This window comes from Ursus americanus, chromosome 6, assembly GCF_024610735.1.
Source record: "Ursus americanus isolate L20-20 chromosome 6, mUrsAme1.1.p, whole genome shotgun sequence".
In the NCBI taxonomy this organism is placed as follows: domain Eukaryota; kingdom Metazoa; phylum Chordata; class Mammalia; order Carnivora; family Ursidae; genus Ursus; species Ursus americanus.
The window spans coordinates 490,868-503,354 of record NC_142132.1 but is presented as its reverse complement, the minus strand read 5'-3'; the positions used below and the strand labels follow the sequence as shown (position 1 = coordinate 503,354).

Genomic DNA, 12,487 nt, shown 5'->3' with positions numbered 1-12,487 from the left:
ACTGGATAATAACTTAATCAGAAAATACACTCTTCATTGCAGCTTCGGCCCCGCTGCGGGACCCCGGGGGTGGGCGGGGCTCCCAGAGCAGCTGCCGCAGGTGCCCCTCGGGGTGCGGCACCGGGGGCCGCGGCCCCGGCTCTTCCGTTGGCACTTCTCGGCCGGCCGCGGGGGGCGGGGGCAGGGGGCCGGGGCAGGGGCGGGGGGCAGGGCCGGGCCCCTCCCCGCTCAGGCCCGGCGTCCGCAGCCCGGCGTCACCGCCTCTGCACGGGGGGCTTCAGAGCAGCCTTCGGACCCACGGCGCCCTCGAAGGAAGAAACGAACGGACGCTGAGGCATCTGCTACCAGGAGCACAAATGATCACACTCGCCCCCGCAGTTCTTAGACGCAGGTCACCCCTCTCGCGATGGCGGTCATCGCCGCTCCCACGGCCGGCGACGCCGCAGCCGCTAACCCCCGTAACCTTCGACCGTCTCCCTTGTACCAACAGGAGGGAAAGATTCACGGCCCGCAGGAGCGGCTCACTGAAAAGTCCCGCCAGAGGGTCAAGTGGCTGTTGAAACAAGGCTGGTGGACAGTGACCGTGTCCCCCTCCGGGCAGCGCCCCAGCCAGCCAGCCAGCGGGAGAGTCTCGCGCCCTGCTGCCCAGCGCCCTGGCAGAGAGAGGCTCACCTGCGTGGGTCCAGGGTTGGCCCCTCCAGCCCCAGGCTTGACCGGTGGCATCGGGGGTGGGAAGGTCGGCCTCATACCCTGGAGGACACAGTCGGACATCATGGAACGGGGCCCGTCTTCCCCAGCATCTTCTAGCAAAGTTCCCCAGGTCCACCACCTTACAGGCTTCTCTTGTCGAGAAACAAATGCCCCCAACTGGGCCAGATTCAAACCCAAACGTGGCAGAACCCCCTCCTGGGCCCATAAGCCACCATCTATATATCTCAGCACCTCCCCCACTCCCTCAACAGCCCCACCCCACCTCACCCTACCCCAGCATTTCCCAAGAAAAGCTCTTAAATGGCCCTAATGCGGGTCTTTGGAAGTTCAAAAGCCAAGAATTAACCACTACACTTTGCATCTGATTGCATTTCAGCTTTCGGGGGGGGGGTGTGCGGGCAGGTGCCCCCAGGATCTGGGGTGGAGGAAGGGAAGGCCCGAGGTGTGTGCAGCACCCTTATCGTAGCCTTGGCTGGCTTTCACCACTCCTTGGCTAGACCCCTTTCTGCTCCTTTGACCCCATTTTTCCTGTCAAAACCCCTCCTAAGGCTATTTCTGCGGCTCTACTGTAAATCTAAAATTAGTTCAAAAAGTTAAAAAGGAAAGAATCTTCATGAAGCAAACACCACATAATGGTTGCTGCTGGCAGGGCCTCCAGATGGACGCAGACCCTGGGGATAAACCATGCATCTCTCGAAGCATCTCCAGATTTGAGCTCCAAAAGGAAGCCGAGGACACCACAGGGTCTGGCCATGGAGGGGCCTGGAAGAGCATGGGTGCAGCTGGGGGGTTCTCCTGAGTGGCAGAGGCTTCTCACCTGCTTGGGCTTCAGCTCAGGGAGGGGCTTGGCAGGAGGAGCAGGTCTGAGCTGGTGGGAAGGAGGAACAGCAGTCAGGCCCCTGCGCCCCCTGGGTTTAGTAAATGTCCTCTCCGGGCTGGGCCATCAGCCTTCTGAGTGTGGCAGCTGCTGCCCTGGGGTCCCCGGCTCACCAAATCCGGCCCCCAGCCCCTGCACTCCCCACCTAGGACCCACTTGGTGCCCTCAGATGGCCTGGCTGCTGGGCCCCACTGCTGCTCACCTGGTCTGGGGGCGGCCGGGTGTACACAGGAACGGTGAAGGGTGGTTTGGACATGGTGGCTGGAGGCTGCAGGTAACAAGGTGGAGAGCCTGGGTCTCACCGGGAAGCTGCCTCCAGGGGCTTTGGAGATGCGCCCCCAGCTCAGAACCCAAGGTTCCCACCCCTCCCAGAGGAAGAAGAATAAAATGTGTGCATGCAGGGCTCTGCTCCATCCCATTGCCCCCCCAAGGCCTGAGCCCAGATGCGACTCCCACCCTCTCTTCCCTCAGCTTTGCTGTGCAGGGGCCGGGAGGTGCGGGGCAGCAACAGAGGGCATCTTGGCCTTAACACCTTCCGACAGAGCCTGCAGAGGCCGAGAGCCTCAGGTTCAGTGCAAGCTCCAGTCTGTCAGTGGCTCCTGTAGGTTGGCAGACTGGCCACCCTAAAGCCTGCTTCTGCCTCCGTGGGGCAGCTCTAAGCCCCGTTAGAAGGGATCAGGGATGGCCCGGGGATGGCAGGATGCAGTGCTTACAGCAGGCGGTGGCTGCTTAGGGGTCGCCGTGCAGGTTGTGGGCGTGGTGGGCTGGCTGGGGTGGGTGGTGGGGGACGGAGCCCCACCCTTGGCTGGCATACCATGCCCCTCGTGAAACAGGGGGTTGGAGAGCCCCTTGGCAGTCTTGGGTGCTGCGCTCCTGCGGAGAAAGCAAGACTGGTCAGTGTGTCCTGGCCTCGGGGCCTGGCCCAGGGATTCAGGGGCTCCTGGGTGTGTCCTGCAACCGGCACGATGGGGTGAGGTCCCCTGGCAGCTCCAAGTGCAGCTGCCCACCACAGGCAGAGCCCGTATCATCCCAGGTGCTCTGGCACTGATTAGGGTGGGGATGGAGGGGCTCTCTCTGGGTTTATCACCACCACCTGTCAGCCCCGCTTGTCACCTGCCCCCCCCACCCCCTACCTTGAGAGGCAGAGGCCCCGAGGCTGCCTATGTGAAGGGCTGTCTCTCCTCTTCCTCCAACAGCAGCAGGGCATTTCCCAACTGTGTGAGCATGGGAAGTGCTCCTTGCACGTGATGACATTTTGCAACCCCAAAGCAGGCTCACCTCGAACAGACACGGCTCCGGGCCTTCCAAAAGGCGACCACGCCTGCCAGGAGAGCCACCAGCAGCACCATGGACACCACCACGGACACCAGCACGCCCACCAGGGGGCTCCTGGACCCTGTGGGGGTGCAATGAGGCCAGGTGTCAATAGGGTAGCGAGGCCTGGGAGGGCCCTGCGGCCAAGGAGGGGACAGTTTTCTCAGGCAGAGAACCGGGAGCCCAGGGCCCATCTGAGGACCCTCAGCACTGACACCCAGTACATTACACCAGCGCTGCAGGCTCTCAGATGACAGGTTGGAGGGCTTGGTGGCGACTGGCCCCTGGCCCACAGTGACATGAGCAAGGTCTGGCCAGGCCCTGGAGGCCGTGGTGCTATGGACGGCTGCATGCACAGTGGCCACTACAGAGGAAGACATTTGTGGGAGTGAGGGGTCCTCAGACTCCTACGCTCAGAAGGGGGCCGAGGACCCAGCAAAGGGGCTGGCACCCTGTCACCGCTACCGTGCCCTCTGTCTAGGACAGGCAGAGGCCTGTGGGGCCTATTGTGGGGTTGAGGTGGCCACACAGGATGCTGGGCTCTGCCTTACACCCGTGGGGTCAGAAAGCCTGGGGTCGAGGACTGCAAACCTCAATCTTTCGCACTGTCCCGAGGGACTCGGGGCACATGGTGTCCTTCTCAGCCCTGCCCAGGTGGTCTGAGGAAGGACGGGACCCGCACTGGACCCTGTCAGGCCATACAGGTGTGAAGGCCCCAGGGAGGCCAGGCCTACCTGTGCGCGTATGGGGCAGCGGCTCTGCGCAGTGGGGCGGCGCCCAGCCCGGGTGGCAGTGGCACTCTCCCTTGTGGTTGCACACCTGGGGGTGAGTGGGCGTGAGGACCAGGCCGCCACACACTCCATCTGCCACCTCCCAGCGCCCGCGCGGCCACCACCGGCTGCTGAGCCTCCAGGCCGGGCCTCAGGCCTGAGAGGGGCTCTGCTGTGCCCCTCCCGGTTGAGGACAGGCCCGGCTCACCCACGAGCCCGGCTCCTCCGCGTGGGGCTGCCACAAGCAAGGGCTACGGCAAACGTGCTGACAGCAAGGTGAGCACGTCAGGCCTAGTCTCGGGGCAGCTTCCTGTGTCCGTGAGACACACCCCCAAACCTCCCAGAGACAGGGGCTTGTGAGGGGAGCGCCCCAGCCCCTGGTGTTTTGAGCTTTCAGGGGCTGACTGTCCCCGCATCATGACACAGGTCACCGAGAGCTGTCGCACCCGTCCCCATTTCAGAGTAGATCATTTCAAGCCTGACCAGCACCAGCCCACGCGCCCACCAGCAAGGCTGCCCCGGGCCTCAGTGTTCATGTGGGACGCCCAGATGCCCACCAGCCTCTGGCCGCGTCCCCAGAGGGCTGGCTCGGCCCCTGCTGTGCCCGGGCGCTTCTTCAGCACAGCCTACCGGTCCCCTTCAGCCCCAGAGAGCGGCGGCGCAATGTCCCATGGGCTCACGTACCCCACGGCTGTTGCACTGGGCGGAGCAGTTCCTGGATCTGTAAACTTGCAGGAGCTGGCAGAGTCCTTTCCAGCAAATCTGGAGGGCGGTGGGGGTCCCCTGAGGCAGACATTCTAGACCACTGCCTGGAGCCCTCCGTCCCCACTTCTACCATCAGCTGAAGCTGACCCGAGCCTGCACGGCAAGCTCTGGGGGAGGCAGGCCGGGGCCACCACATCCAGGCTGGCCTGGCCTGCACCCCCTCTGCGGGCCGGCCGGCCCACAGCTGCCACCAGGGCCGAAGGACTGGCCTCACCCAGGTCCGGGGGTTGTGGACTCACAGAACAGGGCACCCCGTGAGCTGAGGACTGCCTCCTAGAGCACCTCCCGTGCTCCCGCTTCGCCTCTACTGAGAACACAGAGCAGTCCGCGCGCAGAGCCCTTGGACCACACGGGCTCGCCTACGTGGCACGCGTGTCTAGGACCTGGGGGTCCAGCAGCCTGACCGCTGCACGTCTGGGCCACAGCCCTCCAGAGCCCCTGCTAGCGGCAGCAGCTGACGTGCCCCGCGCCAGATGGCGGCTTGGGTGCTCACCTTCTCCTCACCACACTTGGCGCCTTCCGGCACCGGCTCATATCCCGCACCTCCCTCCAGGACGAGAGCCTGGCAAGTGCCCGCGGGGGAGGTGAGGGAGCAGGAACTCCGCTCTGGGGGCTTCTGTCCGCCCTCACAGTACAGGATGCCACACTTGTTGACCCTGTGGACAGAGGAACAAGCCATCCAGCCAGCTCTGCTGGGTCTCTGGCCTGGTCCATGCTGACGCCCCTTAGGACGACCCGCGGAGCTGCAGGAAACGAGGCCCAGAGCCCTCAGACACGCTGTAGGGTCTGCTGATGGGCACCGACCCCAGGCCCAGCAACAGCGACACACCCTCCCTCCCATGAGGGCAGATGCTCAGGCCTGTGGGTCCTGGAAGGCAGGGTGGACCCCCTGGAGAACCCTCTGACTCAGTCCCCAGATTCCTTTGTACAAAAGACCTTCTTGGGCATCCCCACTTCCAGGGACATCCTGTGGCCCTGGACCCGGGCGAGTCAGGCCACGGATGACCACTCACCTGCTGGCACCATGGGTGAGCCTGCCCTGGCAGCCCGGTAAGATGTTGTAGGTGTAGCATGTTTCCACGGCAACCTGTGAACCTGTGGGGGCCAGGAGGAGGTCAGTCCTCCAGCTTGGGCCCCGCAGCCCCCTGCAGGCCTGTGGGCACACGGCTGGAGTGCACGTGCCTCACCTAGCCCCCACAAGTCCCGGCACTTCTGGGCCAGCGTGGGGCAGACCCCGTTGTAGCAGTAGCCCCCCGGGCAGGGTGTGCCGTTCTCCTGGAAGACGTCCTCCGGGCACGCTGGCTGCTGGCCATCACAGTACTCCTCAAGGTCACACGCATCCTTTGGGGGACGGCACAGCTCACCGGCAGGGGTCACCTGCCCAGCAGAGCAGAGCTCATGTGTGCTGCCAGCCATCTCCTCGGGGCCCCTTAACACCCACTGGCCCGGGGCACAGCACTCACCCTGCAGTCATGGCAGCAAGAGCCCTGGGCGCACTGGGCCCCCGCTGCCAGCTGGCAAGTGGTTGCGTTGCAGCAAGGGTCCCGACAGGCCTGCAGGGCAGAGGTGGGAGTGGGCTCCAGGGCAGACCTGCGCCCCCTCCCCAGGAGCCCCTCCGGGTGGTGACGGGGCTCAGAGTGTGTTCTGTGTGGTGGCCGCACACGGGGCAGCTGGGGGGTCACGAGCGGGCGTCCATGCGGGCAGAGGGCAGAGGGCATCTGGCCAGTACCTGGGGCGGGCCGCAGTCACACTGCTCCCCACGCTCCACAAACCGGTTCCCGCACACAGGGTCGCCCACCAGCCGGCCGGGGTCGGGGGCGTTGGCCAGGCAGGCTGTCCGAGGCTTCTCCACGAACATCTCCAGGTCAGCGCGGCTGCACTGGCTGAACATTTTGGGGAACTGGGCGCTGGGGGTGCAGGGTGGGGCCTCTGTCAGGGGGTGGGGGGGCACCCAGGACACCCCGCCCCCGCAAGCAGCCCCTGGCCTCACCCGATGCTGGCCGCCATGATGCAGCCGCCGCCCTCCCGTGGCACGGGGCAGTAGCAACCCTGAATGTTCTCGTCATGGTCCATGCCCAGGTTGTGGCCCATCTCGTGGGCCATGGTGGACGCGACACCGATGGGGTTCTTTAGGTTGTGGTCCTACAGGGAGAGGCTGCGCTGCCTGATGCCGCACCCCTGCCCACCCCCGCCGCCAACAGCACTTCTGAGAGCATCAATGCACCCTCCAGGGCAGGCACCCGCCCTGGTATTCCAGCCCGTAGGGACAGCTCAGGGACAAGCATGTGGACCTGGGTCCTCAGGGCTCCCCACCCGGAGGCCAGCAAACCTGGTTCACAGCCCCAGAGTCCTGGGAGCACATGGCCGACACCTTGGCCAGTCCCACGGTGGTCCCGGTGAACTCAACCCCGCTGCAAACAAGAGCAGTGCGCGAATGCGGACGCCTCGAAATCTGCCTCCCTCCCGCGTGCCCCTCGTCCCCACACAGGCCTCCCAGGTCCCGGCTCTGCGCCCACTGCCCACATACGTGATAAGCTGCGCGTTGTCGTGCTGGTGTCGTCCCACCAAGTTCTGTGTCCGCCACCGGAGGAAGTTGTCCAGTGTGGTGTCGGGGTTCGAGCTCACGTGAATCTGGTCCTCTTGGTTCCACATCTCCAGGCCCACCAGGACCACACGAAAATTGAGCTCCTGATAAAGCTGGGAGGGCCGGAAAGCCCCAGGTCAGGCTCGGGGACAGGGAGGGCCGCAGGCGCAGAGCCCAGCTCCCTGCTGGCTGCGGGTCCCCCTGAGGGCCCCGCCCCCTCGACAACCAGGGTTTCTACCCACCTTGTCCACGTGGTTCACCACCTCCATCACCCGGCTACGAACAGCTGCCCTGCTCCCCAGCCGCCGGAACTGGAGGACAGCAGGCCCTCAGATGCACGCAGCCCGTCGGCCGGCCCCACGCCCTGCCCCCACGCCCTGCCCCACACTACCTCTGCGCTGTCCGTGACCACATACAGCTCCACGTAGCGGGTGTCTCGGGCCACTGGCCAGTTCTGGGGGCACAAGAAGCTGGTCAGCTGCGCCAGCCACAGTCCTCCAGGCCCGGGCCCAGTTTTCACACACTGACCCTCTCACGGGGTCCTGGACCTGGCCCCCAGCCCCCTGCTCAGGACTGGCAGTGCCATCCACGAGGCTCCAGCTCAGGCTGAGGAGCGACCTCTGCACCAGTCACTGGCAGAGCTAGGGCCATCGGCCGTGGGGACCCCTCGGAGATGCCCGGGCCACCCTGACTGGGATCGGCGGGTAGAACCCTCACTCAGCCAAGCACACCGGGAGCCTGGGGGACGCAGTCCCAGTGGACAGGGGGTGAGGAAGCTGGTCCCCCCCTCACCCGGGGCCTGAAGGCTGCTGAGATCCGAGGCCCCAAGGCCTTCTCCAAGCTGGTGTTGCTGACCCCACAGGTCCCGGCCTTCTGCTGCAGGTGCTGCGCCCGGTACAGTGCGTGCTGCCCCTCTTCGCCACCCCCGTCCAGGGGCTCGATCAGGTGGACATCCGAGCCGGCCCGGAAAAAGCCCCTGAGGGCAGAGGTAAGCCAGGTGGTTCTGAATTATCACGTTCCCACACGGCGTCTGGGGAGGGACAAAGCCTTGAAGGACGGGGTGAGGGTCCTTCTGGTGAGGACGAAGCTCCATCTGCACGGGGACAGATGGCCCCCAGGTGGACGGTATACTGGGGACGGCCTCCAGGGCCCGAGCGCAGCCCCATAGCTCAGGGAACCTGTGACTTCTAACAGCCAGACGCCCATGTGCAGGAAGGTCTCCAGGCCTAGCCCCTGTCTTCTTGGCCTCAGTTTACCTCTGGAGCATGCGGGGGACAGCTGACACCCACTCCCCAGGTCTGCAGCACCCACCTGAGGCCAGCACAGGTGCTGAGGCTGGCGGCGGAATGGTGGTGCCCCTCCACGTGGCCCTGGTAGAAGCAGTGACCCTGCAGGAGGTAGGAGGCGTGAGTGGCCCACAGCCCCCCCCCCCCCGCCCACTGCCGGCCTTGCGGAGGGCTGCCCAGGCCCGTACCTGCCTTTGTTGCTGCTCTACCACCTGGGAGCCGTTGGCAGCCTTGTAGGTCTCCGTGTAGCCCGAGCCCACCAGGTCCCTGGAAGAGAGCCACTGTGGTGCCTGGGGCCCCGCCTGCCCCCACAGAAGCAGCTTCTGGCCTGGTGGAGCGGCCGGGCCAGGCAGCTGGACGCCAAGGGCATGGGTATGCCGGGCGCAGCAGGCCGGGCCTCCACTCACCTGTTCTTCCTCAAGTGCAGGGTGAAGTTGTGCCCTTGGGTCCCAAGGACGAAGCTCACACTCTCCGGGTACAGGTCCTGAGCCAGGGGAAAGGGAGGGGTCCAGGGTGAGAGGCCCTGCCCCAGGGTCCACCCACCTCCAAGCTGGGTGTGATGGAGCTCGGCTGGGCTGGGGATGCACCCAAGGCCGGGAAGTCCCTCAGAGGACCTGGCGGCGGGGGGGGGGGGGGGTGTCGTTCAGCGTCGGGCTAGGATTAGGAAGCTGAGGCTGGTGGACAAGCTGGAGCTCTAGACCTCAGTTTCCCCATCTGTCCACACAAGTAATGGCTAAGATCCCCTTCCCCCGGGGGAGGGGAAAACATGGCTCTGAGTAGCAGCCCTTAGATCCAAGGTAGCAGAGGAGATGGGGCAGGGCACGGGACTGAGCACCCCCGGGGCGTTCCCCCAGCCTCCTGACCTCTTGGGACAGGACTGCGTGAGGGCCCAGGGCGGTAGAAAGCCTTCCCCAGATACTGAGGTCAGGACAGGGCTGTCCCGCCGGGATTTCAGGAATGCCCCCAGGCGGCCTTGCTTGGGGAATCCCACAAAGGTGCGTCACCACAAACGGCTACACCACAAACGCCTACGGTGACACGCCCCTGGTGAGCCATCCCCTCTGGCCTGAAAGGGATCTGACTTATCTAGCCAGCGAGTGAAACCAGGATGTGCCCTGGGCCCGCAGGGCTCCTGAGTGGCAGCCTGAGCAGCCCCAAGGTCCTCCCTCAGCAGAAGCCTCTCACCTCACCCCACCCACCCGAGGGCAGGGGTGCGGCAGGATGCAGGGAGGTGAGGCCTGGGGATGGAGGAAGTGCAGGCAGAGACAGCCCCGTCAGCCCCACAAGCCGGCCCCTCCCCACTGCTGGGCACCCCACTGCTGGGCACACAGAACAGGCTCTGGGGAGCCAGGAGGGGCCCCCGGGCCGGCTTCCCCACCGAGACTTACCAGGTGGGAGGGCAGAGCTCGGCGGGCACGGGATGCTGACAGGCGCTGGGGCCACACCACCTCATACTGCTCCACGTGGGGCAGCAGGGTGCTGGGGGCAGCCACTGTGGGCGAGAAGGGGGTCGGCAGGCTGGTGATGGGCCTGCACCTTCTCCTCCGACAGAGTCACCGGAGAGTGTGAGCACCAGGGATTCAGATACGGGGTTCCCCTGCCCTGGGCGGGGCCCACAAGGCTCCCCCAACAGCTCCTCCCCCAGGGCCTAGGGCTGACCTAGACGTCCCCCCCTTCCTTGGATCTGAGGGGGCACACTGGCCCTGGGTGGGGGGTAGGTCTGCCCTCCTGCCTGCAGGCAGTCCACCCAGCCCAAACCCAGAAGCTCCCAGGTATCCAACAGCAAACAGCCCTGGGAGTGGGGGTGAGGCCCAGGGACAGAATGCCCACGACAGCTGCCCTCCAAGTCTTCTCCGTCTCTCTCCAAGCGTCACTGGATGTGTCTCCACGACATTATCTTGCAAAACACCAGGAGAGAGAGGCCCCACCTACCGGAGAAGTGGGCCCCTCCAGCCTGGGGCTGGGACACCACCGAACCCAGCCCAGAAAGCTCCCCAGGCCAGCGGGGAGCGCGGGAGGCCAGCAGCTCACCCCACCGGCCATGGGTCCCCAAGTGGCTAGACTGCCCCCTCCCGCCCTCCTCCCGTGCCCACCCTCAGCTCCAGGTACTGTTCCTCCGTCCTCCCTTCCCTGCCGGGCTGGGGGGTCTGGGTGGGAGCGCGCAGTCCCAAGGCTCCGGGGCAGATGGGGAGTGGCGCGGTTCTCCACGGTGCCCTGGGAGTCCCCGGCGGGACCGGCGCTGGGGAGACGCCCCAGGCGGCTTCTCCCCCAGTTCCTTTTTGAAGTTTCCGTCTGCCGCCCTGGGCCTTCCCGGTGAGGGCTCCCCTCGGCGCGCCCGACCGCTGAGACTGACCCAGAGCTCGGCGGGGTGCGGAAGGCCAGGGGACCGGCCCGCGCCCGGGACGGCCGCCCCTCGCCCCGGCACTCACCTTGCAGACACAGCGCGAGCAGCTGGAGCCCCAGGACGCGCATGGCCGGGGCGCGCTCGGGGGGCGTACCCGGGGGTCTGGGGCAAGAACAGGGGGCGCGCTCGGGGGTCCCGGGCAAAAACAGAGGGCGCGCTCGGGGTCCCAAGTCTGCGGTCCAGGGACGCGGCGCCGGCGGGAAGCGGCTCCGCGCTCGGGACGAGGTCTGGTCCCGGCGCCCCGCCCCGGAGACCAGCCCCCGGCCCGCAGCCTATCGGCCCCTCCGACGCTGGGAGGGGCGGGGCTTGGACACCCGCTGGGGAGGGGCGCCTCGTTCCCGGCCCCCGCTTCGGGCTCGCTCTTCGGTCTTCCCTCGTCTACTCCTGGGCCCCAGGGGGCCCCTGAACGGCGCGTGGCGTCCAGCACGTGGAAGAAGCTTCATAAACGTGGACCGAATTAACGAAGGGGGTGCGGAAGCCTAACCTGAGCCCCTCCTTGCAAGGTCGCACCCTGCTCTGTGCAGGTGAGGAAGCCCAAGCTCGGCCTGGCCCTGGGGCCTGCCGGCCAGGTGGCGGGGCAGTGGCTTGGACGGGGCTCTGTCTGGGGGCGTGGCAGGGGGAGCTCAGGTGCAGATGTGCCCTCAGACTTCCTGGGGAACAGAAAGCTCCCCACACAGCACCCTGGTGCCTCTTCCTGCTCTACGGGCTGGGGCCACCCCCACTCTGGCCTGGCACCCAGGCTTCTCCGGTGGGTCCGTCACCTGGGGACCCAGACCGCCTGCAGCTGAACCACGTGGCTTTGCCCTTCCAAACTCGTGGCTCGGGAGCTGTGTTCTGGACATGCTCCCTGAGAGGACAGGGCATCAGTCAAAGTGAGAGCCTGTGCTGCCCACAGGCAGTTCCAGGCCAGAGGTCAAAGTTTAACAGACCATTATTTCCCCCAAAGCGAATGGCACAAAAAGGAAAGGCCGGAGGGGCTAGCAGACTTTGAGGCATCTCAGGCAGAGGTGACAGAGGCACAGAAATGGTCTGAACACGTGGGCTCTGTTCCCCTACTTACATACAACTTCCTGTGATGAAACAAGGTATGGGAGCCCCCACCTCCCCAGCGATCTTGATCTTACTTCTCTTCCTTCCTTGTATGTTGCAATTATTCACAAACAAAAAGTAGAAGGCAAAAATCAAAGCTTTGTGGATGCAGAGGCCCTGTGGGCAGGGACCAGACCGGCCGCGTGCAGCAAACGCCAGCAGCCAGGACCAGCATGGGCCTACTGCCGGGACACAGAACCCCACGTACGCCCCAAACGCACGTCTTGCCCCACCCCTTCCCCCTCAGGTCCTGCAGCCCTGAGGTGCAGTGGGCAAGCCTGCTGCGCAGAGCCTAGGACAGGGATACAAGGTTTCTGGGCCTCAGGGCAGGGCAAGAGGGCTGCGAGCCAGGGGCCAGAGGGTTTCTCTGCTCACTGTGCGAGGTTTGCACAATGCCAGGGCTTTGGCCATAATGGCCCACAGGCCACCCCTGATTGGAAGAGTTAACAGTCTGTGGCTTGAAGGGGAGCCCCCAGCTCTACGGTGCCTCCTGTACAAGGCCGTGGCCAGCCTGGGAGTGTCCACGCCCCGCTGCAAGGGGGGACCCAGCCTGCCTCCAGGAGCCTGCTTCGGGCTCTCATTCCTCCTTGCCTGCCAGGTAGAGCCCCCCTCCCGGAGCAGGTGGTCAGAGCTGAACTGGGACAGTGACACATGACCTCTGGCAGGCGGGCAGCACGGCGGGAGGAC

General features: G+C 65.5%; 1 protein-coding gene across 3 annotated transcripts; it reads right to left on the bottom strand.

Annotated features, from left to right (window-relative positions):
* Window positions 1-173: 173 nt before the first annotated feature.
* ADAM8 (ADAM metallopeptidase domain 8) lies at window positions 174-11,232 on the bottom strand. 3 transcript variants are annotated; one of them, XM_045809377.2, is made up of 24 exons: window positions 10,737-11,228; window positions 9,696-9,799; window positions 8,715-8,791; window positions 8,496-8,574; window positions 8,333-8,409; window positions 7,814-7,997; window positions 7,413-7,475; window positions 7,264-7,332; window positions 6,965-7,134; window positions 6,767-6,848; window positions 6,428-6,579; window positions 6,167-6,344; window positions 5,901-5,990; window positions 5,625-5,814; window positions 5,451-5,532; window positions 4,931-5,093; window positions 4,357-4,434; window positions 3,637-3,721; window positions 2,867-2,984; window positions 2,302-2,461; window positions 1,791-1,856; window positions 1,529-1,579; window positions 673-750; window positions 174-305 (listed from the first exon to the last, which is right to left on the bottom strand). In XM_045809377.2, the coding sequence occupies exons 1-24, from the start codon at window positions 10,777-10,779 to the stop codon at window positions 255-257; spliced, it is 2,490 nt and encodes an 829-aa protein (XP_045665333.2). In that variant the 5' UTR covers window positions 10,780-11,228; the 3' UTR covers window positions 174-254. The 3 variants fall into 3 exon arrangements, with proteins under 3 accessions (XP_045665333.2, XP_087718650.1, XP_045665332.2); XM_087862524.1 differs by having other exon boundaries at window positions 257-553; window positions 10,737-11,232; XM_045809376.2 differs by lacking the exon at window positions 174-305 and having other exon boundaries at window positions 372-750; window positions 10,737-11,231.
* Window positions 11,233-12,487: the final 1,255 nt, after the last annotated feature.